This window comes from Canis lupus, chromosome 36 (assembly GCF_003254725.2).
Source record: "Canis lupus dingo isolate Sandy chromosome 36, ASM325472v2, whole genome shotgun sequence".
Lineage (NCBI taxonomy): Eukaryota > Metazoa > Chordata > Mammalia > Carnivora > Canidae > Canis > Canis lupus.
In genome coordinates, this window is record NC_064278.1 from 18,493,942 (window position 1) to 18,520,210 (window position 26,269).

General features: G+C 38.8%; 1 protein-coding gene and 1 long non-coding RNA gene across 4 annotated transcripts in view; one reads left to right on the forward strand and one right to left on the reverse strand.

Annotated features, from left to right (window-relative positions):
• Positions 1–24,792, reverse strand: part of OLA1 (Obg like ATPase 1) — a 163,931-nt gene extending 139,139 nt beyond the window's left edge. Inside the window, exons 1-4 of one of the 3 annotated variants that reach the window (XM_035697069.2) lie at positions 24,634–24,792; positions 23,034–23,134; positions 6,459–6,602; positions 2,019–2,146 (exon numbers count right to left, since the gene is read on the reverse strand). In XM_035697069.2, the coding sequence (XP_035552962.1) occupies positions 2,019–2,146; positions 6,459–6,602; positions 23,034–23,134 (373 nt within the window). In that variant the 5' untranslated portion in view covers positions 24,634–24,792. Of the gene's footprint in view, positions 1–2,018; positions 2,147–6,458; positions 6,603–23,033; positions 23,135–24,566; positions 24,607–24,633 lie in introns of those variants that run through there. The other 2 variants (XM_035697077.2, XM_049106231.1) reach the window with 2 other exon arrangements.
• The window catches only part of LOC112668121 (uncharacterized), a 131,321-nt gene that overhangs the window by 61,768 nt on the left and 43,284 nt on the right, over positions 1–26,269 (forward strand). The gene's annotated exons all lie outside the window — the stretch shown is intronic.

A 26,269-nucleotide genomic window follows, 5' to 3' on the forward strand; every position in this document is an offset into this window, starting at 1 on the left:
GCTCTATTCCACCCATCAGTTCAATCCTTTTCACACTCAAAACTCCAGTTTTCTCATTCTCATCCTCCTGTCACACTTGCCTAATCAATCCTACTTCCTTATAGACATCACTTATCTGAATGTCCCAGGTACGCATACTCAAAAAACTGTCCCAAACTGGGGTGCTTGGGTGGCTCAATCAGTTAAATGTCCAACTCTTGATTTCAGCCCAGGGTCATAAGATCAAGCCCCAAGTCAGGCTCTGTGCTGAGTGTGGAGCCTGCTTGGAATTCTCTCCCCTTCTTCTGCTCCTTCTGCTCTCAAGCTCTTTCTAAGAAAGGAAAGAAAGGAAAGAAAGGAAAGAAAGGAAAGAAAGAGAAAGAAAGAAAGAAAGAAAGAAAGAAAGAAAGAAAGAAAGAAAGAAAGAAAGAAAGAAAGAAAGAAGAGAGAAAGAGAGAGAGAAAGAGAGAGAGAAAGAGAGAGAGAAAGAGAAAAAGAGAAAGAGAAAAAGAAAAAGAAAAAGAAAAAGAAAAAGAAAAAGAAAAAGAAAAAGAAAAAGAAAGAAAAAAGTCCCAAACTGACCTCATTAACTCTCTCCCAATACTAATACTTGCTGGTCCTTCTACATTTAACATGTCAATGAAGGGCATCAAGATTCATTCAACTAGCCCACTTTAGAAACCAAGGAGTCATACTTGATTCCACTTCTCTTTGAAACTCTCACATCAGTCACCAAAACGAGTAAAAAATCAAACTGTCAGCAAAACAGTCTCTTCCCAATGCACATGCTTTAAGTAACACCACTCTATATAACTTAATTCCACCCCCACTTCCCCCTCAACCCCAACCATAACCCTATTTTTCACCTGCACCACAAACCCTTCCAGAACGGGTCTCCATACCTCTACCCAACATGGAGCTACCTAAATCAGTGCTTCTCAAACTATGTATGGCGGACTTTTGTAAAATACAATAAATATGAATTCCTAGGCAAATTAATTTTTTTAAAAAACACAAAAATACTAGCACAATTTATTAGATTCAAATAACAAAAAAATTCACCAAACAGCTACAAAATTTTGTAAATGCTCTTTTATATTGCTAATGTTATCTAGTCATGGACGAGAAACTAACAAAAGCACTAAGCGGACCACAACTGGCCTGAACCAAACTTGCATTTCCTTCAATTGCACTGATTTGTTCATTACAATACTATGCAGTAAGGTCTTGATCTGAAACTTAACCCAAACCTAACCTAAATCTTTTTCTTTTTTTGTAAAGATTTTATTTGTTTATTCATGAGAGACACAGAAAGAGAAGCAGAGACACAGGCAGAGGGAGAAGCAGGCTCCATGCAGAGAGCCCGATGTGGGACTCGATCCTGGGACCCTGGGATCATGATCTGAGCCGAAGGCAGAACCTCAACCACTGAGCCATCCAGGCATCCCGAACCTAAATCTTTCTATCAAAGAATTACTATGTTGTTGGCTCATTTCTGCACTCAAAAAAACATAAACTAGCACATAGTTCTACCAGTTTTTCTCTTTGCTTTATAACCCTCTCGCCATTAAAGACTAATTCATCTATAGTTTCTCCTTAACCCTCTCATCTCAATAAATAATCTGGATGCCTTTCTGTTCTTTGAAATAAAGGAATCCTCTCCTCTATTAATTCTGCTTTCTCAACACGTGGAAAGCAAGAATGCAGAAAAGTTCCATAAGTTAAAGAAATTTCAAAATGCCTTTATAATCAACAAAATCACTTTCACACAGAAACACTTCCCAGTAGATCTAATCCAGAACAGGGGATGAAATTCAATTAGAATATCAATACAGCACATATTTGCTATGGAATAAGGCTTCTTGTGTGGAAATGGTACTAAATAACATTAAAATCACAATTAGCAGACCAATCCATGATTCATCTTGTGAAGCAAATCAAATCTATTAATCAGTCATTTCTAATTTTATTTGAGCAATAATGGAAAGAAAACTCTGATTATAATGAAATGAATCAATTAAATAAACAACTGTACTTACGTGTTAGATGAAAGATTCCGTCACAGGCACTGATATGAGATAAAAAGGCATTTCCCAGGCCTTGACCATTGTGAGCTCCTTTCACAAGACCAGCAATATCCACCACATTTAGAAAGGCAGGAATTTTGCTGAAAAAAAAAAAAAAAAAAAAAATATATATATATATATATATATATATATATATATATATATATATATAACAGTACTAAGAAGCTGTTTGTTAAACAAATCTATTTCCAAAATATTTTATATGAAGTAATCCTTTCCCTTCTAGAATAATGTTTAGAAGACTCTCAATAATGATTTCATAAATGAATACCAAAAACTTAAATAAAAAATAATCTTTTAATACTTTAGGACTTTCTTACCTAGGAAAATGAAGGAAAACTGTAAAGCAGAATAGATGTTTTTACTATGTCTATAAAGAACTAAAACTTGGGGCGCCTAGGTGGCTCAGTCAGTAAAGCATTTGCCTTTGGCTCAGGTCACGATCCCAGCATCCTGGAACAGAGCCCCAACCTGAGCTCCCTGCTCAGCGGGGAGCCTGCTTCTCTCTCCCTCTCTCTCTGCCCCTTCCCCTGCTCCAGCTCTCTCTCAAATAAAATCTTTAAAAAAAAAAAACAGAACTAAAACTCATACCATTAATTTTACTATACTGTTCTGTTGGGCCATGCATATAGACACAAAAGCAATGGAGAATATCCTAAGAGTACACTGATTAAAAGTAATCATCATAGAATGAGCCAACATACTTTGTGACTAGCACTGGACTAAGTGTTTTACATATCATTTCAAACTTCAAAACAACTCTATCAGATAAATGCTATTTATTATTTATTAAATCTACTATAAAGATAAGGAAATTGAAAAATAATAAAGAAAGAAAGAAAGAAAGAAAGAAAGAAAGAAAGAAAGAAAGAAAGAAGAAAAAGAAAGAAAGAAAGAAATTGAGCCTGAGAGGAATTAAGAAATCTATTTATAGTCAGGGGATTACTCAGCTAGTGGTGACAAAACTGGGATTCAAACACAGGATATTTGGATTTGCATTTAATCATCATGTAGGTAATATAGACAAAAATACATGTAATGATGTGAACTAGTTATCAGCATAGTAATAACCTAGTTGTTAACAACAGCAACAGAAATAGAGGTATATGTAAAATAACCTTTGCTTTTTGTTCAAAGTAAAGGCATAGTTAACACAAGCTAGAAATCAAGTTAGGAAAACCAGCTGGCTATGTAAATACAGAGATTAAATAAAGTACAACTGAGGGACGGCTGGGTGGCTCAGCAGTTGAGCATCTGCCTTCGGCTCAGGGTGTGATCCTAGAGTCCTAGGATCGAGGTCCCACATCGGGCTCCCTGCAGGGAGTCTGCTTCTCCCTCTACCTGTGTCTCTGCCTCTCTCTCTCTCTGTGTCTCTCATTAATAAATATAAGATCTTTTAAACATACATACATACATAAATAAAGTACAATTGACCCTTTAACAACACAGGGGTTAGGGGTGCCGACCCCCACGTGGTCAAATATCCACATATAACTTCGGACCCACAAAAAAACTTAACTACTAATAGCCTATTGACAGAAGCTTTATCAATAAACAATAACAATAAGCAGTTGATTAACATGTATTTATATATATTATATACTGTATTCTTACATATAAAAATAAAACTAGGAAAAGAAAATGTCATTAACAAAATCATGAGGAAGAGAAAATCCATTGACAGTACTGCATTGTAAAAAAAAAAAAAAAAAAAAAAAACCCTGTGTAAGTAAAGTGGACCTGTACAGTTCAAACCCATGTTGTTTAAGGGTCAACTGTAACTATGAATTAACAATTTTTTTTTGATTTGCTTAACCACAAAGAATCCAAAAATCTGTTACAGAAAAATGAAGAGGGGTTCCAATTCAGGATTTTATTTCCATGAAGGCATTTAACCAATGGTCACTAGCAAAGGAAAAGGGAAATCTTGAGAAATTAATTTCTTCACTGCCTAAAATTTCAATAAATTTGAAGTCTAAGAGCTTTATTATTGTTGTTGTTCTCTTCGGGTCTCTGAAAAATTTCAGCAATGTTACATAACCACACAGTCTAGCAGTGACAAGTCCCACATCTAAAGAGCTGGAGTGGGGAGAGAAGGCAACAGCAATAACAATAGCAGCTAGGGCCTGTACAAGGCATCTCGGCAGGAGAGAGATCTAGCAGTAGCCAGGGACCAAACTGGCAGCGTCCAAAGCAGCCAACAAGACAGAGGGGTCAAGAGATTGGCAACACATAAAGGAATTGAACAAATAAGCACATTAATGGGACAACTGGAGAAATCTAAATGGAATCTATGAATTAGATGGTATAATACAAGACCAATGTTAATGTCGTAATTTTGGTGGTTTATTGTGGTAATGTAGGAGAATGTCTGGGGGCGCCAGGGTGGCTCAGTCAGTTATGTGCCTGATTCCTGGTTTCAGCTTAGATCATGATCCCAGAGTCCTGGGATGGAGTGCCATGATAGGCCCCTCACTCAGTGGGAAGTCTGTTTGAGGAATTTCTCCCTCTCCCTCTCCCTAAAATAAATCAAATAAATCTTTAAAAGAGAGAAAAGGAGAGTAGGATACCTGGGTGGCTCAGTCAGTTAAGCATCTGCCTTCAACTCAGGCCATGATCCCGGGGTCCTGGGACTGAGCTCTGAGTTCAGCCTTTGCGCAGCAGGGAGCCTGCTTCTCCCACTCCCTCTGCCCTTCCCCTCACTCATGCTGTCACTCTCTCTCAAATAAACAAAATATTTTTTTAAAAAGAGAGCGAGAATGTCTGTATTTAGCAAATAAAAATTGGAAGAACTGAAGTGCAATGTGGCATCTCAACTCATTCTCATAGATTCAAAGAAAATTGGGGGAAGGGTACACAAGCATTCTGTGGGTAATTCTGCATCTCTTATGTAAATTTGGAATCATTTAAAAATAAAAAAGGTTTCAAAAAGAAAACAGAAGTCAGTTTGCAGAGTCAATTTCAGGAATATAATTTGAACCATGTCTAATGAATGACATATTGTAACCAATTGAGTAACACTTCCATGAATAAATACCTGAGTGAATAAATGAAAATAGAAGGCCTTCCTTACAGAAGGCCAAAAAATAAGAAATGAGGGGATTATAAAATCACCATGTGGCAATCATCACTATAATAATTAATCAAAAAAAAATAAGAGATGCTCAAACTAATGAACGAAAGTTTTAAAAAGTGAATAAATTTGATATACATTTTGTGATTATAACTCATAAGAATTGTGGATAGACTAGATGAAGGGCTGGGGAAAGAGAGGAATCAAGGATAAATCTTGGACTTTGACTTAAGCAACCAGGAAAATAATAATGCTATTTATTGGATTATGAAAGTCCTGAAGAACAAGTTTGGCACAAGGCAGAGTGAAATGAAGTCCATTTTGGACATGTCAAGTCTGAGGCACCTATTTAGTCACCAAAGTGTGAATGTCAAGAAAGTAATTAGATCTATCTGTAGATCAGCAGAGTTTAGGACTAATGACAGAAATTTAAGATTTATCAGCACATTTCAAATAGTGAGAAACTAAAGGCAAATTAAATTCTCAATTAATAGGGAAAAAAACTATATATTCATGTAACACAGTATTAAAGTTATATTAGAAATCATTTAAATCTGTATGCTTTAACCTAGAAAAATATTAGCAATATTCCAAGTAAAAATATATTCTATTTTGTAAGTATGTGTGTATACTTTTAGGGAAAAGTATGGAAGGATACATCTCCAAAGTATTTATATCTATGATACCATGGTAAAAGTATAGGTGATTTTTACTTTTCTCTGTATACATATCTATATATCTGAACTTCTACAATGAACCTATATTATCTTATTTTTTCTAGTTAAAGATATAATACATGCTTGTTACAAAAACTTCAAACAATATATAAGAACGTAAACATCAAAAATAAATACAAAGAAAGTAAAAATCACCCAAAAATTCCACTACCCAAAGATAATTGTCAAATAGTTTCATATATTTTCTTATGAATATACATATCCACATATAATTTTACATGAATGGAATCATATAATACAGGCTATTTACTCCTCTACTTCATACTTCCCCCCCAAAAATAACTGCCATGTTAACAGCTAGATGTATCTTTTCTCACCCTTCTCTAGGCTCTCTATATTATAATCACCCATAATACAATAATGCTACATTAATTCTGGAGGAAAAAACACTTCTGTATGATTTTTTTTTAAGTAAACTATGTCACACATGGGGCTCAAAACTCACAACCCCGAGATCAGCAGATGCATCTTCTACCAACTGAGCCAGTCAGGCACCCCCTATATGATTTTAAGTATATCACTTGTATATTTTTACTCAGTCTATATAGGGTCAACAAATAAACAATGGCATAAAGATTTTACCTTGCTGGTTTGTGGTACTGGCAAAGAAAGTCAAACCTTTCATCTGGCACAGGTACTCTGCTCTCATTAGGATCAATTGTGCAGAATGGGAAGTTTTCTGCTGAAGCCTGACTGTTGGTTAATACATTGAAGAAGGTAGATTTCCTAAAATAAACAAAAACAACTTCAATCAATTCTTAGGCTAACAATGAGAAAAATTTATCTCATTCTCATTACAATGCTCAAATAAGATCCATGATGATTACAAAACCAATCTGGGAAGGAAAGGTGAAAAATAACAAATGAATGAAATTTACTAACATATGAATTTTTTTTACTAACAGAAAAGAATTTATAACAATGCAGCTCATGATTTATAATCAGATTATGTTGTTAGTCTATTTGAAACTTGAAAAGCACTTTACTAAAGAATCTTTTATAAGTAACAACTAGTTTCACACACTATGAAAAGTATTTTATTCCTAAAATAGCCATAGTATCAGTACCACTTCACCGATATATAATACAATCTTCTCTAGCATAAATGTAGAGAGGTGTGCAGCTAGCTAGCTCAATCACTTCCCAAGCATTCTGAATTGGGAAACAGATGCTAATTATCTACTCGGAAATGGGAAGTTGGAGCTCAGATTCCCTACTAATTGTTAGTAATACAGATTACTATTAAGTCTAGAGTTATGAACTGTGAATTATGAAAAATCAAAATGTGGATTTTTTTCAAGGTATAACAAATCAAGGGAAAAAATCTATTAATAACTAGTCACTAATGTTCTAATTATCTGATTCCTATTAGGGAATATATGCTTAGAAAATGCTGATTCATATTAACACCAGCTACATTTCTTTTCCTTCTTTTAAAAGTAGGCTCCACGTTGGATGTGGAGCCCAATGCAGGGCTTGAACTCCTGACTATGAGATCAAGACCTGAGCTGAGATCAAGAGTTGGATGCTTAACCAACTGAGCCACCCAGGCACCCCCAGCTACATTTCTAAAATATAATTACAGTGTCAAAAATCATACAGTAAAATCCAAAACAAAATGTGATTTTTAAAGGTTTGTTGATCTATTCTGTACTATTTTCCAATTCTATCACTAATATGGACAGCAGAGAATTCACTATGGTGAATTTTCTTGCTCCAGAAATAGGACTTTAGCATACACAAGGATTTAAAATGAAAATTACTGATAAATATTTTTTTAAACTGTAGGAACTGAGGAAGTAGTTAAGCATTATGTGGGAATTATAAAGATGGTACTAGCTAACTCTTGCTAAACATAAGTATGTAAAAATGTCTGCATATGGACCAAATTTGATAACAAAATAAAATTCAAAAAAGTACAATGATTATGTCAGGATGGTGAGATTATTAATAATTATCACTCTCTTTTTCAAACAATTTTTAAGATAAAAATGTCTATTAAGATGTGACCTAAGCCTATAGGAAGAAATTTATTTAGGACAATTAGCTCATCTGATTGAACTTTTAACCAAAGAAGCAACCCCTTTAAAAAAAAAAAAAAAAAAAATCCTTGTGGATCCCTGGGTGGCTCAGAGGTTTGGCACCTGCCTTCAGCCCAGGGCATGATCCTGGAGTCCCGGGATGGAGTCCCACATTGGGCTCCCTGCATGGAGCCTGCTTCTCCTCTGTGTCTCGGCCTCTCTCTATATGTGTCTCTCATGAATAAATAAATAAAATCTTAAAATAAAAAAAAAAAAACCCTAAGATCCTTATAAGAGAATCATGAGCAAAAGGCAACAATCACTACTGGTGATAAGAATATTCTGGCAACAAGACATATTAAACTTGTACCTGACTATAGGTCTTTAATTATTATTCATACATCACATTCAGACTAAACATTTTGGAATAAAGAAGAAATGTCTGCAAAATAGCCACATCGACCATTACTGGTAACTCAAGAGTACCACTGGCCAAATCAGTAGCCTTTAAATTCCTTCTTTATAACAGAATTAACTAAGAATGTAAAGGTATACATTACCAGGCCTCTTTCCAGACCTGGTGTAAGCACCAGTATTTTGAAAATATCTCACGTGTTGCATATGTAGAGTCATGTTTTGGACCAACAGGCTACATTCAGATTCAGCTAACAATCCACTAAGCAATACTAAATGTTGTAGAATTTATACTGGCAATCTCTCAGTCTGGTAACGATCCCAGAACTCTAGGAATGATAATTAAAAAGAAAACACCACTTTTTTTTTGTTTTAACATTCTTTTTTTTTTAAGTAATCGCCACACCCAACATAGGGCTCAAACTCACAACACCGAAATCAAGAGTCACATGCTCTTCCGACTAGTCCAGCCAGGTACCTGGAAGTCACTAATTTCTGTAAAGCTAGCTTTTAATTTCACTCTTGTTAAGATATATGTCACAGTACTTAATTTAAAATAACCTATGTATTTATAAAGTTCTTCTGTATATTTATAAAGTTCTAGTCCATCTACTTCCAAAAAGATTCTGAAGCTCAATACAATTTTAAAAATCAACACATTTGGGGCAGCCCGGGTGGTTCAGCAGTTTAGCGTCGCCTTCAGCCCAGGGCCTGATCCTGAAGACCGGGGATCGAGTCCCACATTGGGCTCCTGGCAGGAAGCCTGCTTCTCCCTCTGCCTGTGTCTCTGTCTCCGCCTCTCTCTCTCATGAGTAAATAAATAAAATCTTTAAAAAAAATTCTCTAATCAAAAATGACTGAATACCAACCTAAATCAAGTCTTTAGATATTACTCCACTTTACAGGAAACACGGAGGAAAAAAGAATATATTAAATGACACTACAGAGAAGCAATCAACAAAATTCAGAGTTTGGAAAATTCTATAAAGACAAACAACCAGATTTCTTCAACAAGTCAGTTGGGAGAGGGCAGAAATTCTGTTTCTGGGTGAGATACACACTCACGGCGGACTGGAACTCTTTCCCAGAACTAGAAAAGCCATGTAAACTCAGATTACAGAAAACATCTGTTTGAAGGGGCTAGAAATCTGGAAATGGAAAAAAAATCTCAAAGAAGTGATCTGACCACTTTCACTCTAGGAACATTTGCCCATACAAGACAGAGGAAGGAGGCCAAGAATCCAGGCTTTACACTCATGGAAAGCTGATGCTGGAGGACAGAGAGGGCAGCAAAGCCTCCAGAGGAGTCCCAGACTTCAAGAACATGACCAGTTTTCACCTGAGGATATTTCTCCCAAGATGGAAACTGTAAAATGTGCTGAAGTAATGGCATAAATTGACCCACTCCCATATACTTTATTCCCCTCCCCACAAAATAAATAAATAAATAAATTGGTTGTCAGAATAACCCATCAATCCTTATTTACCTAAAATTTAACTAAAATATTTTATACCAGCAATGAAAATATTACAAAATAATATTACAATAAAAGTACTTAAAGTAAAATGTATATATATTAATTAATCCGAACACATACAGAACACTTGTACCTTTGGGAGGGACAATTTTATTTCTTTATATTGTAGTTTTAAAATTGTTGTTATTATTTTTTAAAATTGTTATTACTATAGTCATAGTAATTACAATATAAAAAGGCAAGAGAGGACTTATGCACTTATTTTCAAATTTATGGCTACCATTATGATAGTATTTTTGACTGCCTGTCTTAACAAAAATGTTTTATACTAAGAAAAAGTTATCTCTTAAAACATAGAGAAATACATAGAAAAAAGAAAGTTCTATTATGTCTTTTTTTTTTTTAATTTTTATTTATTTATGATAGTCACACACACAGAGAGAGAGAGAGGCAGAGACACAGGCAGAGGGAGAAGCAGGCTCCATGCACCGGGAGCCCGACATGGGATTCGATCCCGGGTCTCCAGGATCGCGCCCTGGGCCAAAGGCAGGCGCCAAATCGCTGCGCCACCCAGGGATCCCTCTATTATGTCTTATACTGAGAACATTCTTACATACAGCCAAACTAAACTTGGAAGACAGTTTACAAAAAATATCTCATCTTGGCCATGGATTTTAAATTTCATAAAGTCCAAGTCATTTGTACCTTTCAAGAGTTATAAATACAAAAAAGTAAAATGAAATAAGGAACAAGGAAAAATTTCTCAGGATTATGACTATAGGCTTCAGCGGCAAGTTAAGCCATTTTAATCTACTCCAATCTATTAAAAAAAACCCTTACAAAAGCAAAGAATTTAAAAATTTTGGCCTATGTCTAGAGTGTTAAAGCATAAAACTTTTTGCGAAATGAGGATTTCTCACACACACACACAAACACAGACATATTTAGGTCCCCTTAAGGTTATTATTAAAGCTTCAAAATAGGAGAAAGATTCAAAATTGTAAGAATCTTTCTTATGCAAGAATGGGCTTGCATTATTGCTAAATATTATTTTAGCATTGATAGCATTAAAAAGAAAAACGTAACTAGACTTAATAAATGCCTCCCTCCATTGACGACTTAAATATTTTTGAAATTACATATTTTACTATAAAAGTAAATCTGACTGAAAAGACGTTTAATCTAAAATCTTACACAATATTACAATATGTTTTGGGAAATCAGGATGCCCCTGCAAATTCCCACAGCATTCTGAATTAATCATTTATTTAAAAAACACATTATAAAAACGTAGAATGTTCTTTCACTAAACCGTTAAAAAAAAGTATTTGTCTCATAGGTAACAAAAATTAACATGGATGACAGAAGTAAAACCACGTATATTTCCTAACTCTATCAGGTGAGAGGCCTAAAACAGTAACACCCAAGCACCATAAATCATACCTAGAGTTAGATCTTAGTTTCTAAATACCATTTTCCAATAAAAGAAACCAGGGGCTCCCTAGAAACAAGGTTGGGACAGGAAACATATAGTAGCCTGAAACACCTTATAGTGTCACAGACGAGAAGGGTTCTAAAAAAAGAAATAGAAAAGAAAAAGATGGGGTTATGTCAAAAGGACACAGGAGGCAACTTGAAAGAACTCCCAATGGTCAAAGCCAAAAAATTGTTAATAACAAAATAAATACTGATGATACTGGATTACAACTCAAAGAATACAACAAATTTCAGGAAGTCTAAGTAGACGTACATAAATGATTGAATAAATAATTACGGGGGAAAAGACAAATCTTTCTTACAGATTTAAAATAATAACATAAAAGGAATAAAGGAGGTTAAAAAAATCATCATTAAAACACCATACTAATAATTCCTGCAGGCAAAATCCACTGAGGAATTACAAAATTTAGTCAAATATTTTTTTTTTTTAAATTTTTTAAAGATTTATTTCTTTGGGGCACCTGGGTAGCTCAGTCAGTTAAGTGTCTGCCCTCAGGTCAGGTCATGATCTCAAGGTCCTGGAATCAATCCCCAAGTTGAGCTCTCTGCCCAGTGGGAGTCTGCTTCTCCCTCTCCACCTGTCCCTCCCCCACCCCCACTAGTGTTCTCTCGCTCACGCTCTCTCTCTCTCTCTCAAATAAATAAGAGACACTGAAAGGCACTGAAAATAAATAAGAGAGAGAGAGAGAGCACACGTACCCAAGAGTGCTCAGGAAAGGGAGAGAGAATCCCTAAGCAGACTCCATGTTGAGTACAGAACGTGAAACAGGGCTTGATCCCACAACCCTAAAATCATGACCTGAACTGAAATCAAGAGTTGGTTGCTCAACTAACTGAGCTACCCAGATGTCCCAGTCAGAGAAACTTTAAGGAGAAACAGGATATTTGAATAGCCTCAAATTATTTTTCCCCTATAATATTAATTAATTACTATGGATAGCTTTAACAAATCTCCACAAATTTTTTGATACTCCTTCCTTCTGAGGGTGGAGCTTCATTCCCCAATCCTTGAGTGTAACTGGACTTAGTGACTCGCTTCGAATTAATAGAGTATGGAAAGGTAAAAACGTTACTTTTACAGTGAAGAAATCTGCCAGTCATCACCTTAACCAATAATCAAGTTTAATATCACCAGTTATAAGTTGTTTTGATATCATATACCCCTTAATATGCTATGAGGATACATCACCTCCATGGTATTCTTCTCAAAAGTCCACAGCATGATTTCTGATATCAAAACATTACAAAGCTATAGTAATAAAAAAAAAAAAAAAAAACCCAGTGTGGAACTAACATAAAGATAGACATAAAGACCAGTGGAATAGAATAGAGAGCTCAGAAATAGACCCTCACATACATGGTTGAATGATCTTCAACAAGAGTGCCAACACCACAAAATGGGGAAAGTACTGTCTCTTCAACAAACACTATTGAGAAAACCGCACAGCCACATGAAGAAGAATGAAGCTGTATCCTTACTTTACACCACATACAAAATTAACTCAAAATGAGTTAAGGACCTAAATGTAGTACCTAAAACTGTAATATTTCTAGAAGAAAACATAGGAAGGAAACAACAGAGTGAAAGGACAACTTTATAATGGGAGAAAATAACTGCAAATCATGTGTCTGAGACAGGGTTAATATCCAGAATATTAAGATAAAAAACTCCTATAACTGGGAGCCCTGGGTGGCTCAGTGGTTTAATGCCTGCCTTCAGCCCAGGGCGTGATCCTGGAGACCCAGGATCGAGTCCCACGTCGAGCTCCCTGCATGGAGCCTGCCTGTGTCTCTGCCTTTCTCTCTGTTTCTCATGAATAAATAAATAAAATCTTTAAGAAAAAAAAAAAAAAACTCCTATAACTCAACAACAAAAGTAACCTTAAAAAGCTATGTACATGGACAAATGATTTGAATAAACATTTCTCTAAAGAAGACAAACAAGTGGTCAATAAGCACCTGGAAAGATTCTCAACATCCTTAATCATCAGGAAGATGCATATCAATAACACAATAAAGTATCAACCTCACATTTACTAGGATGGTTACTATCAAAAAACAGACAATAACAAGTGTTGGGCAGGATGTAAAGAAACTGGAACTCTGGTACATTGCTGATAGAATAGAAAATGGTCAACCACTATGGAAAACAGTAGGAGGTTTCTCAAAACACTAAAAGTAGATTTACCATATGATCCAGCAATACCACTTCAAGGTATTTATACAAAATTAAAAGCAGGATCTCAAAGAGATATTTGTATACCCATGTTCACTGCAGCATTATTCATAATAGCCAAGAGGTGGAAGCAACCCATAGGTCTATCAACAGATGTATAGATAAGGAAAATGTGGTACGTACATATAACAGAAAACTACTGGCCTTCAAAAGGAAAATCCTTTCACATGCTAAAACCAGATAAACTTTGAAGACACTGTCCTTATGCTCAGTGCTGAGTGAAATAAGCCAGTCACAAAAGGACAAACACTATATGATTCCCCTCATATGAGATATCTACAGGAGTTAAAATCATACAAACATCAAGAATAGTGGTTGACAGGGACTAGGGAGAGGGAGAAATGGGAAATTGTTCAATGGGTAGAGAGTTCCAGATTTGCAAGGTGGAAAAGTTCTAGAGATGTGTTACCTAACAATGTGAATATAATCAACTGAACTGCACTACTGAACTAGTGAACTGCACACTTAAGTTTAAAGGGTAATTTTTATTATTTTAATGATTTTATTTATTTGAGAGAGAGAACAAGTAGAGCAAGAGAGAGAACATGGCAGGGGGGAGCAGAGGGAGAGGGAGAAGCAGGGAGCCCGATGACATGGGGCTCAATCCCAAGACTCTGGGATCATGACCTTAGCCAAAGGCAGATGCTTTATTGACTGAGCCACCCAGGCACCCCTAAAGGTAACTTTTTTTAAATTTTATTTATTTATTCATGAGAGACGCAGAGAGAAAGAGGCAGACACACAGGCAGAGAGAGAGAAGCAGGCTCCATGAAGAGAGCCCGACATGGGACTCGATCCCAGGTCTCCTGGATCAGGCCCTGGGCTGAAGGTGGCACTAAACCGCTGAGCCACCTGGGCTGCCCCTAAAGGTAACTTTTATATTGTGTTTCTTACCATAATTTTTTTTAAAGTTCATAGCATGAGAAACCATCAAATTTGAATTGAAAGACATTATACAAAATACCTACATACATACATTTCAAAAATAAAATTTTCCATGACCTTTAAAAGATCTGTACTAGAAAAAAAGGACATTAGGGATCCCTGGGTGGCGCAGCGGTTTAATGCCTGCCTTTGGCCCAGGGCGCGATCCTGGATACCCAGGATCGAATCCCACGTTGGGCTCCCGGTGCATGGAGCCTGCTTCTCCCTCTGCCTGTGTCTCTGCCTCTCTCTCTCTCTCTCTCTCTCTCTATCATAACTTAAAAAATAAAAAAAGGACATTAGTGGGAAACCTAGTGAATTCCAAATAAAGTCTACAGTTAATAGTAAATCAATAAATAACTTTTTAAAAATCTGGAGAAAAAAAAAAAAGTATGGGCAGCCCGGGTGGCTCAGCAGTTTAGCGCCACCTTCAGTCCAGGGCGTGATCCTGGAAACTCGGGATCAAGTCCCACATTGGGCTACCTGCATGGAGCCTTATCCTCCCACTGCCTGTGTCTCTGTCTCTGTCTCTCTCTGTGTGTCTCTCATGAATAAATAAATAAAATCTTTAAAAAAAAAATCTGAAATTATGTGGTAATACAACAGAGACCAGAATTCACAGCGGGGGGTGGGGGGGAAAACCACTGAAAATTAAAAGACTTAAGAGAAAGCCATCTATCAAGTACTTTAAAGGGACACAATTACTGCTAAAATAATAACAGGAAAGACTGAAAAGGAGAACAGACCTGTCATCCAAAAGATTATTCAAAACACATTTAAAAGAGAAAGCAAAAAAAACAAAACAAAAAAAAAAAGCAAAAAAAAATAAAATAAAATAAAAGAGAAAGCAAGTAATTCCTAAATCACAAATTTCCATGAAAGAGCAGGCACACTGGAATGCTGACAAGCATACAATAAGACTAAAGTTCATTTAAAACGGTACTGGGGAGCTTTGCTTTCCCTTCTACTATGGACTGCCCTCCTGCCATAAAGAGTATAAACTCAACAAAACATATGAAATAACAGTTCTCAGACAGAAGACAGTATGCAGCACAGCACTGTGTTCCTAAGAAAACAACAAATGAACTAAGCTCTACAACTGCCCCAGCTGACTGACTAAAAGTCATTTCAAAGCCCCAGCACAGGGAGGGAGAACCAACAGAACCCGGTAGTCATGCTAAGTTAAAGAGACTGAGATGAGAGTTTGAGAAGGCCAAACCAGCTAGAATTTACAAGGCAGTGTAATGGAAAGGAGCTGCACAGAGGGTGGGCTCTGGAGATCAGCAAAAGGTGTCCTCAAGACTATTGCTAAGTAATGATTTGTACATGAGAAAATTCAGTCTCCAAAAGGCCAGGGGAAAAAACTCAAAAGCAATAGAGTGAACAATTCTCAGGCTCACACAGAGCTTGGAGTAGTTCACAGTCCTACCAGTCATAGTAGAGAGATCATATAATATAAAAGAACTTGGGTACAATCCTCAATATAGTATCATGTTAATTTGAGAGCTAAAGAAGCATGAGAGCTAAAACTATTATGAATTCATACTAAGAAAACATAATAGGAAACCTCAAAACAATCAAAATGATACACAAAAATACTAAATGCTAGAACAAAGTCCAACACTTTTCAAAGGAATATTTATAAAATTCATCCCTCAACATAAAAACCCAATGTCTGGAATTTCATAAAAATTACAAGGCATGCAAAGAAGCAGGTAAGTATAGACCAAAATCAGGATAAAAGCCAATAAATACTAACAAATCAGGTAATGATAGAGATGATGGAATTAGCAGATAAGGACCCTTAAGTAAATGTTGTAAATCTTTTTAGATTTAAGGACATAAAGGGAAATATGAAGTCAATGAGGAATGAAAGGAAAGAAATGAAAACTATGAAGACAGAATTACTGTATGAAAAATATACCATATGAAATAAAATGAAATTGAAAAATACACTGAATATGATTAGCTACAAATTAGATACTGCAGAAAAAAAGATCAATGAACATGAAGACAGAGCAATGGAAATTAACATATGAAGCACAGAGGAAAAAAATGAAAAGATTGGAGGAAAAAATCCCAGAGTCTCAGTGGAATACTATACAGAGGACTAGCACACTTAAAACCCAAAAGGAAAAAAAAAAAAAGGAGAGGAAGAGGGACGGACGGTGAGGGCATTCAAAGAAATACTGGCCAAATATTTTACAAATTTAATAAATATCACAAGCTCACAAACCTAAAATCTCAACAAATGCCAAGCAATAAAGTCTTAAGGAAAACCACACCAAAGCACATGAAAGCCAAACTGCTAAAAACTAGTAGTAAAGAGAAAATTTTAAAGGCAACTAAAGGAAAAAACAAGATATTATGTACAGAGAAACCAAGATTAAGAATGACAACAGTTCTCTCATTGGAAAGCTGGAAGAAAATGGAAGTGCCAAAAGAAACTTCAAAGTGCCAAAAGAAAAAATGTCCCTGGAATTCTTCCCAGTGAATATCTTTAGAAAATGAACGTATAATAACCACATGAAAAGATGCTCAACATTATTAAGCATCAAGGAAATCCAATTCAAAACCACAATGAGATATACTTCACACCTTGGCTATAATTAAAAGGCTAATAACAGGGGGATTCCTGGGTGGCTCAGCGGTTTAGCACCCGCCTTTGGCCCAGGGCGCAATCCTGGAGTCCCAGGATCGAGTCCCATGTCAGGCTCCCGGTGCATGGAGCCTGCTTCTCCCTCTGCCTGTGTCTCTGCCTCTCTCCCTCTCTCCCTCTCTCTCTCTCTCTCTCTATATATATATATATCATAAATAAATATAAATAAATAAATAAATAATAAATAAATAAATAATAAATCTTTTTTAAAAAGGCTAATAACAAGCATTGGTGGGAATGTGGTGAAACTGGAACATGCAAACTGCCGGTGGGAATGTAAAACTGCACGGTCGCTTTGGAAAACAGTTACACAGTTCCTCAAATAGTTAAACATAGGGTCACCACAGAACCCAGAAATTCCACTCCTGAGTATACAATACAAGAGACATGAAAATGTATCTATACACCAAAATTTGTGTATTCTAAGGCTGGAACACAGAAAGTACAAATAGCCTGTAACATACTGTGGTAACAAGAAAGTAGAAAGTACTCAAAAAATAGAGAACATATCAGGAAAGCAACTGATGGCCAAATATGGGCAATTTGAACAACAAAATTAGTAATAATAGTAACAGATTATAACCAACAGAATAAACTAAGAATCCAATCCTGATATAAACAAATTATAGTCAAATATATGAAAAATGGGGAGCTCTTCTTTACAATAGAATTCTAGCCAATAAAATCTCTATTATTCATTCTATAAATTGTTCCTACTATAAATGTAAAAGGAACAATGGATATTTTAAAATCGCCTTTTGGTAAACACAATAACTATTTCAAGCAAGGAAGCAAGGATCATTAATGCATGCCAAATTGGGGCAAATATACAAGAAAACTATTTACATAATTGCAAAGTATCTCCCACAAGATATTTATTAATTGCAATGGGAAATACAGTAACTCAGGGAAGAAACTTGTCAAGTATCTCCGTAGACAAGTGATGAAAGTTAACATCACTAGTAATCGGCGAAATCAACATCGCATGCTTCCTGATATGATGTACTAAGAAGTATATGTCAATTCTGTTCCCAAAAGTGCATAACCTGAATTTATTCAAAAGAAAACATTAAGGGATCCCTGGGTGGCTCAGCGGTTTGGCGCCTGCCTTTGGCCCAGGGCATGATCCTGGAGACCCGGGATTGAGTCCCGCGTCAGGCTCCCGGCATGGAGCCTGCTTCTCCCTCCTCCTGTGTCTCTGGCACTCTCTCTCTCTCTCTCTCTCTCTAATAAATAAATAAATAAATCTTTAAAAAAAAAAAAAGAAAAAGAAAACATTAGACATCTCATGCAGCGGTACCAACTAAAAGAGCTATCCCACGACACAATGAAGAAGTCAGGAATAAGAAAATGTAGTTTCTCAAAAAAAAAAAAAAAAAGGAAAAGAAAAAAAAAGAAAATGTAGTTTCTCAAACAAAGGCAATACAATGGAGCAAAGAAAACCCTTTCAATAAACATTGCTAGAACAACTGGACATCCACATGCAAAAAAAACAAAAACAAAAAAGAATCTAGATACAGACTTTACACCCTTCACAAAAATTAACGCAAAATGGATTGCAGACCTAAACATAAAACGCAAAACTACAAAACTTCTAAAAGACAGAAAGAAAACCTAGATGACTTTGGGTATGGGGATGACTTTGGAGATACAACACCAAAAGTATAAGCCATAAATAGAAAAACTGGACTTCACTGAAATTAAAAACTTCTGTTCTGCGAAAGACAATGTCAAGAAAATGAGAAGACAAGCCACAGACTAGGACAAAGTATTTGCAAAAGACACATCTGATAAAGAACCCTTATCCAAAATAAACAAAAGAACTCTTAAAACTCCAAAGTAAGAAAACAAACCTGATTTTTATAATAGACCAAAGATGTTAATAAATACCTCACCAAGATATACAGATGGCAAATAAGCAAATGAAAGATGCTTCACATTATATGTAATCAGGGAAATGCAAATTAATATAATAACAGGATACCACTACACACCTATTAGGATGGTCAGAATCCAGAACACTGACAACATCAAAACCTGGTGAGGACGTGGAGCAATAGAACCTCTCATTCACTGCTGGTGAAATGCAAAATGATACAACCACTTCAAAAGTTTCTTATAAAACTAAACAGACTCTTACCATGTATTCAGCAATTGTGCTCCTTGGTATTTACCCAAAAGTGCTGAAAACTTATGTCCACACAAAAATTTGCACATAGATGTTTATAGCAGTTTTATTCATAACTGCCAAAACCTGGAAGCAACCAAAATATCCTTCAGTTGGTGAATGGATAAATTATAGTACATCTAGAAATGAAATACTATTTAGCACTAAAAGGCAATAGTGCTAAATGAAAAAACATGGAGAAACTTCAATGCATATTACTAAGTGGAAGAAGGCAAAGGCTTCATACTCTAAGATTCCAACTATATGACATTCTGGAAAAGGCAAAGTTATGGAGATAGTGAAAAGATTAGTGGTTTGGGGAGGGTAGGTGAACAGGCAAAGCACAGAGCATTTTTAGGGCAGTGAAATTATTCTGTAACAATGGTGGATACATGTCAATATGCATTTGTCTAACCCCATGGAAGGTACAATACCAAGACTGTACTCTATGGACTTTGGCTGATAACAATGTGTCAATGCAGGTTCAATTGTAACAAATGTTACACTCTGGTGGGGGAATGTTAATAATGGAGGAAGGCGTGCATGTGTGAGAACAGGGATATGTAAGAAATATCTCTGCCTTCCCCTTAATTCTGCTGTGAACCTAAAACTGTTCTTAAAAAAAAAAAAAAAAATCTTGAAAAAAAAAAAAAAAGGTAGTTTCAGAGGCACTTGGGTCGTTGCTCAATTGGTTAAGTATCTGACTCTTAATTTCCACTTAGGTCATGATCTCAGGGTCTTGAGATCAAGTTCCGAGACCAGCTCCACACTCAAAAGGGAATCTGCTTGGATTTTCTCTCTCTCTCTCTCTCTCCCTCCCTCCCTCTGTCCCCACTCACACATTCTCTCTCTCTCTCTAAAATAAATAAGTAAATTTTTTTTTAAAGGCAGTTTCTCCCAAAAGCCTCCAAGCCTCACAGCCATAATAATGCACTGAGTCAAGGGAAGCTAATTTATAAAGGGTCACTAAGTTTAAAGAAAAAAAAAAAAAAGGCAAAACAAATCTAGAAACCAAACCTTCAAGTTCTTGGGTTTGGTATTGTTTCTACTTCATTAAAAGCAGCCATTAAAACACATGTCTTTATCATTAAGCCTTACACACTACATCAAGGGAGAAAGAAGTATCCCACACATAAATAATTCCTGAGTGCCTAATAAATTCTAAGTGGTAGGGACATCTGGGTGGCACAATTGGTTAAGCAAGCATCTGACTCTTGATTTTGGCTCAGGGCATGATCTGAAGGCCTGGGATCGAGCCCAATATTGGGCTCCATGCTCAGCAGGGAGTCTACTTGAAGATTCTCTCCCGCTCCCTCTGCTCCTCTTCCCACTGGTGTTCTCTCTCTCTCAAATAAATAAATAAATCTTTTTAAAAAAAAATTGTAAGTGCTAGAAATATAACAATAAACAAGAAAAACATAATCCTTGCCTTCAAGAAATTTAAATTCTAATTGGCGGTGGGGGGGGCGGCGGTAGAGGCATGTTAAACTGATTAAATTAGTGTATATGAAACAGAGAATAGGAAGTGTCATACAGTAAGTGTTCAATAAATATCAGTTATCAGCTATTATTAGCTATAAACATTACCTTTAAGTTTTTAAGCAATCAGCCTAGTATATGCTAAAAAGAAAATCTTACTTGTCTAGTTCTCTGAAAATGAAGACATTCTTTAGATGGTTTCTCTATCAAATGTCCTTATTTTTGATCAGCAAGCCATCTTTTAAAGAATCACCCTTGTACCCAATCTATCTCTTGTAGATCTATCCAGAGGTAGACGTGTTCAGTCAGATTTCTCTACACAGTAATCTAAATCACTAGAGAGGTAGCAGGAGATAAGAAACACTCAGTTTATATGGCCGAGCTCCATATGGACCCATCTACATCAGCGTTACTCTGGCTCCTGTCCTTCCTGAGGTCTGGCTGTTCAGGTTGTCCTTCAATTCTATCCTTCCAATAATTCTAATTCTCTTCCTCCTGTTTAAAACAGCCAGAACTTGTATGTTTTACAAATAACCCTATCTGATACAGTTAGATAACTCTACAAAAAGGAATGTTCACAAACAAGTGCCAAAAATCAAACTACCCATTATTAAAATGAGAAAACTTTACTATTTGTAAAGTATACCTCAATAATACAGGGACAGGGGTAGGGGAGGATGATAGTGGGATGAGCATTTAATTTAAAAGCACAAATATGGGGGATCCCTGGATGGCTCAGAGGTTTAGCGTGATGATGCCTTCAGCCCAGGGCGTGATCCTTGAGTCCAGGAATCGAGTCCTACATCAGGCTCCCTGCATGGAGCCTGCTTCTCTCCCTGCCGGTGTCCCTGCCTGTCTCTCTCATGAATAAATAAATAAAATCTTTTTTAAAAATATTAATAGCATAAATAGCACATTTATCCTGAATAATATATTTTTAGGTTGTTTTCATGTACATTAATTATATTACGTTCTATGGCTAAAATGTTCACATAGGAAATACTTCTTAACGTGTCTCAGTTTAACATAGTCCCATTTAAAGTCAAGCTGCATTGACTGCAGTGATTTTAAAATAGAGATGTTAATACCTAAAAACTGTCTTACTAGTGAAATAAAGCCCACAACATAATGATCATATCTTGCTTTCAAGTTTATTGACAACACCCTACAGTACTTTGCTTAATTATTTGTTTTGCTTACATTTCCACTCTCTATTTAGTCTTACTTTGCAAGCAGCCTATATCACAGCAGGAAACCCCTTCAAAATGCAAACCTCTCCAGCTCCAGGAAAGACTGAAATTAGGACAGCCACACTTGCTCATGTTTTACATTACAAGAATTTAAGAACTGCCATAGTTAGCCATACCATTCATCCACTAAAAAATCTCTAAGACAGGGACTCCAAGGAACCCATGAAAGAACATCGTTGTCCTACTTGCCACCAATCGAAAAACCTAGTACATGCCAAAACATATTCATTCACCTTAATAAATCCATATTGGATCTGTTACCATTAGTACATCCTAAACACTTTTGAGACATTTAAGGTGAGTAAGAGGTATTAAAAAAGAAGGACAAATAAAGAAAAAAAGCAGACTAAACAGCCAAACTGTACATGTAGTATGTACGAGAAACTACATATATTTCCTACCACTGCCTTATTTGCAAATAAATGATTCGTTTTAGTTTTAAACATTACAAACTCAACATTTTGCTCTGATAGCTTTCAGATTTAGCCACTTTATAATAGATACCTTTTTATCTAGCAAATTCCGATATTAAACTTAAAATTGTTACCTTCTTCTCCTGTAAAAATTAAGCCATCTGATCCCTGCTCTCTCAAGAATCTAATCAACTTTATAGTGGGACTTTAAAAGTATCCCACCACAGTCAACCTAGGTAGGTACCCTACATAGCCAGGGAGCATAAAAACCATATTTTAACTACTTCAACTCCACTTAAATTCAATACTGAACATCTCCTGACAGTGTTTCAAGCAAACAGAGCTCATCTGGTTCAACCTAATGTTTCAATTCTCTTTGGTTCTTCCACTACTTTAAGCAAAACAAATAACATAAGTAATTCAAGTTTCAACATAGTATCTGTGTAAAAAATCCAAAATAAAACACATCCAAATGAAAACCTTGTTTTGCCAAAATTAATACTGCAGCTTCCCAGACTCTTTTCAATTTAAGTTTTAATTACCACATGAGTTCCCTTTTCTACAAGACTCCAAATACTTACAAGATGAAAAGCAGAAAAGCCCAACATTCACCTACCCAACATTTGGCAATCCAACAATACCAATTTTCAAGGAGGTTCCAAATCTTCCAATGATTGGGGGTGGTTTAATTCCATCACCTCCCTTTTTGGGGGGCATCTGAAATGTCAAAACAAACATACATATAAACAAAATCGTTTACTCTCTCCATTAACCGAAAACACATTTCATCACACAAAATATATTACTGAGGAACAAATTAAGAATGAAACATAGCGTACACACCAATCCAAGATCGACAGGGAGCTAAATCCACTTTTTCAACAAATATGTAAAAAGTTCTATAAATAGATCTGATTCTGATAGCTGTCAAGGCAGTTGCTCCTAAGGAGTCCTAGAAAGATTAATCTAAAAATATGTGGCACCATAAACCAAACTGAAAATTTAGCTGCCAATCTTCTATCCATACTGTTCACAAAACTCGTTCTTTCTTCATCTGATACAGAGTCACAAAAGCAATCAGAAGCAGGAGCACAGGGAAGAGAGTCCAAGGAAATCCACTCTAGTACCACCAGCAACGCGCCACCCTCCGCCCCCAAAACCATTCCTCTTACCTGGAACCTGACCCTCCCCATGTTCCCCACAAACACCATCCCCCACGAATGAACACACACCACGATGAGGGCCTTCCAGGTCTCTTGGACCTCTGGCACCGCAGGTACAGGCTCCACGGTCCTCCCAAGCAACCTCCAGAATCTACACTCTGGTCATTTCTAGGCGTACATGAACCTACTAACTTTTTATTTACAAATTGAAACTTTCGGGCAGCCCGCAGCCCGGGTGGCGCAGCGGTTTAGCGCCGCCTTCAGCCCAGGGCGTGACCCTGGAGACCCGGGGTCGAGTCCCGCGTCGGGCTCCCTGCATGGAGCCTGCTCCTCCCTCTGCCTGTGTCTGTCTGTCTGTCTCTCTCTCTGTGTCTCTCATGAATAAATAAATAAAATCTTAAAAAGAAAAAAAAAGCAAATGGAAACTTTCTCGGTCCCTGCTAATCTTGGCCCCTCCAACTCCCTCCGTGCAGAATTAAACCCGCTTTACTACCTAAGCTGAACTCACGAGGGCCGCTCACCGCCCGTTTCCTGCCCCGGGCCCTGCAAGCGCGCCCCGGGTGCGGGCCCTGCCGAACCTCCCGGGCCGCGCCGAGGCCCTGCTCGCGAAGGGCTACTCCAGACTCGTGATCTCCGACCCCGAAGGCCGGGATCGCTCTCCCTTCTCGGGGTCTGAACTCACACCTGTTCCCAGCCAAAGCCGGGCCCTCCGGGCAGCAGCGGAGCCTCCCCGGGCCCCGGGCCTCCCAGGCGGGGCGGGCGGCCGCAGCCCCGGCCGAAGCGGGCCTCCCCGCCCCCCCATGCGCCCCGGGCCCCCGGGCCCCCGCGCCCCCGCCTCCGGAGACGGCTGCCCCCGGGCGTGCGAGGCGAGGCGCGGGCCGCCGGCAGGACGCGCGGCCTAGTCCGAGAGCGCCTCATTCATCCACGCGCCCCACGCCGCCCTGCCCTCGCCCATCCCGGCCACCCCGCCCGGCTCTCACGCTCGCCTCCCGGCCGCCGGCTGGGCCCCAGACGGGGCGGGCAGCGCGCCCGCGGGCTCCCGGAGGGACTCACCGTGCTCGGGCCGGGCGATGACACGGGGTCCCAGCGGCCGCGGGAGACGGGTCCTGCCGGCAAAGGGAGGCGGGGAGGAAGGAGGAGAAAGCGCAAGCCCGGCCCCTCCGCCGAGCAGCACGCACGGCGGCGGAACGGGCGGGCCGGGCTCCGGGCTCCGGGCGGCACCTGCGCGCAGACCGCGCGCCGCGCCCCGCCCCCCGCTCCCGCCCGCCCCGCCCATTGGTCGGCCGCGCGGAGGGGGCGGAGTCACGCGGCGCCGGGGGGTGGGGCGGGGGGAGGGGCCGCGCGAGCCCGAGCCCCGCGCGCCGCGCCCCGCCCCCCGCTCCCGCCCGCCCCGCCCATTGGTCGGCCCCGCGGAGGGGGCGGAGTCACGCGGCGCCGGGGGCGGGGCGGGGCGGGGCGGAGGGAGGGGCCGCGCGAGCCCGGAGCCTGGAGCCCCAGCCCTGCCCGCCGGCCTCCGCGACGCGCCCCGGGAGCCCCGCGCTTCCGCGCTCGGAGCTCGTGGAGCTCGGCCGCTCCGGCTCTGCGCTCCCCTCCCGCAGGGCGCGCGCTCTCGGAGGCCCGCAGCCCCGCGCATCACCCGCGGCGTCGCGGAGCACCCTCGGCCCGACCGCCCGCCCCGGGTCGGCCCCCCCGCCCCCGCCCCCGCCCCGAGGCCTGGCGAGCTGCAGCGCGGCTCCTGCGGACCTCCTGGCTGCCCCCCCGGGCCCTCGGGGACCACGGCCCCAGCCCCCAGCCTTTTCCTAGAACTTTCTGCAGCCAATCCAAACCGTGAGAAGCTGTTAAATAAACTTTATTAAAAAAAAAAAAAAAAAAAAAGGGCCGAGGGAAGCTTATGATCTAAGGATTCCTTCACCCTCTCGTTCGGGGCTTTTACAGGCACTGGATCCCATAATGCGTTTAATAGAGCCAGCTCCACCGCCCCCCCACCCCCCTCACTCCTTTCCTCTGGATGGTAATGAGCCCCGGCCTTTGGAATTTGTAAAACTTGGGTTCCCATCTGGAATCCACTACTTGGGACCTGGGACAAAGTACCTCTCTGGGCTTCAATTTCCTCTTGGATGAAAATGAAACTATTGAGACCCACCTTCAGAGGTTATTGTGAGGATAAAATGAGATACGTGTAAAGCTTGCAGCAACAGTACCTGGCACGAGAGGAAAGGCTCCAAAGTAGTAATAAAGGATATTGTTAAATAGGATTTCATCTCATCTCACCCACACCTAACTACGCCATGAGCTCCATCTGTAGAAGGAATTCTTTCTGTGAACTTCCAAGTATGTGTTGCAAGAATGTAATACTTTTCCGAAAACTGTGACCCTAGAACCTTTTTTCAAGGAGATGAGTTCATGGGGCGCCTGGCTGGCTCAGTTGGTAGAGCCTGTGACTCTTGATCTCAGGGTTGTAAATTCGAGCCTCATGTTGGGTGTAGAGATGACGAAAAAATAAAAAATAAATAAATCAAAGAGACTATTTCATAATAAAGGAAAAATAGGAATTGGTTGCTAATCCCATTTTATAGATGAGGGAACAGTATCAGAAAAGTAATGTGATTTGGATTAGTCACGCAACTAGTAAATGGCAGAAGCCAGATTTCAGACCCCAAGCTAACTGAAAGATCTGTTCCCTTTCAGC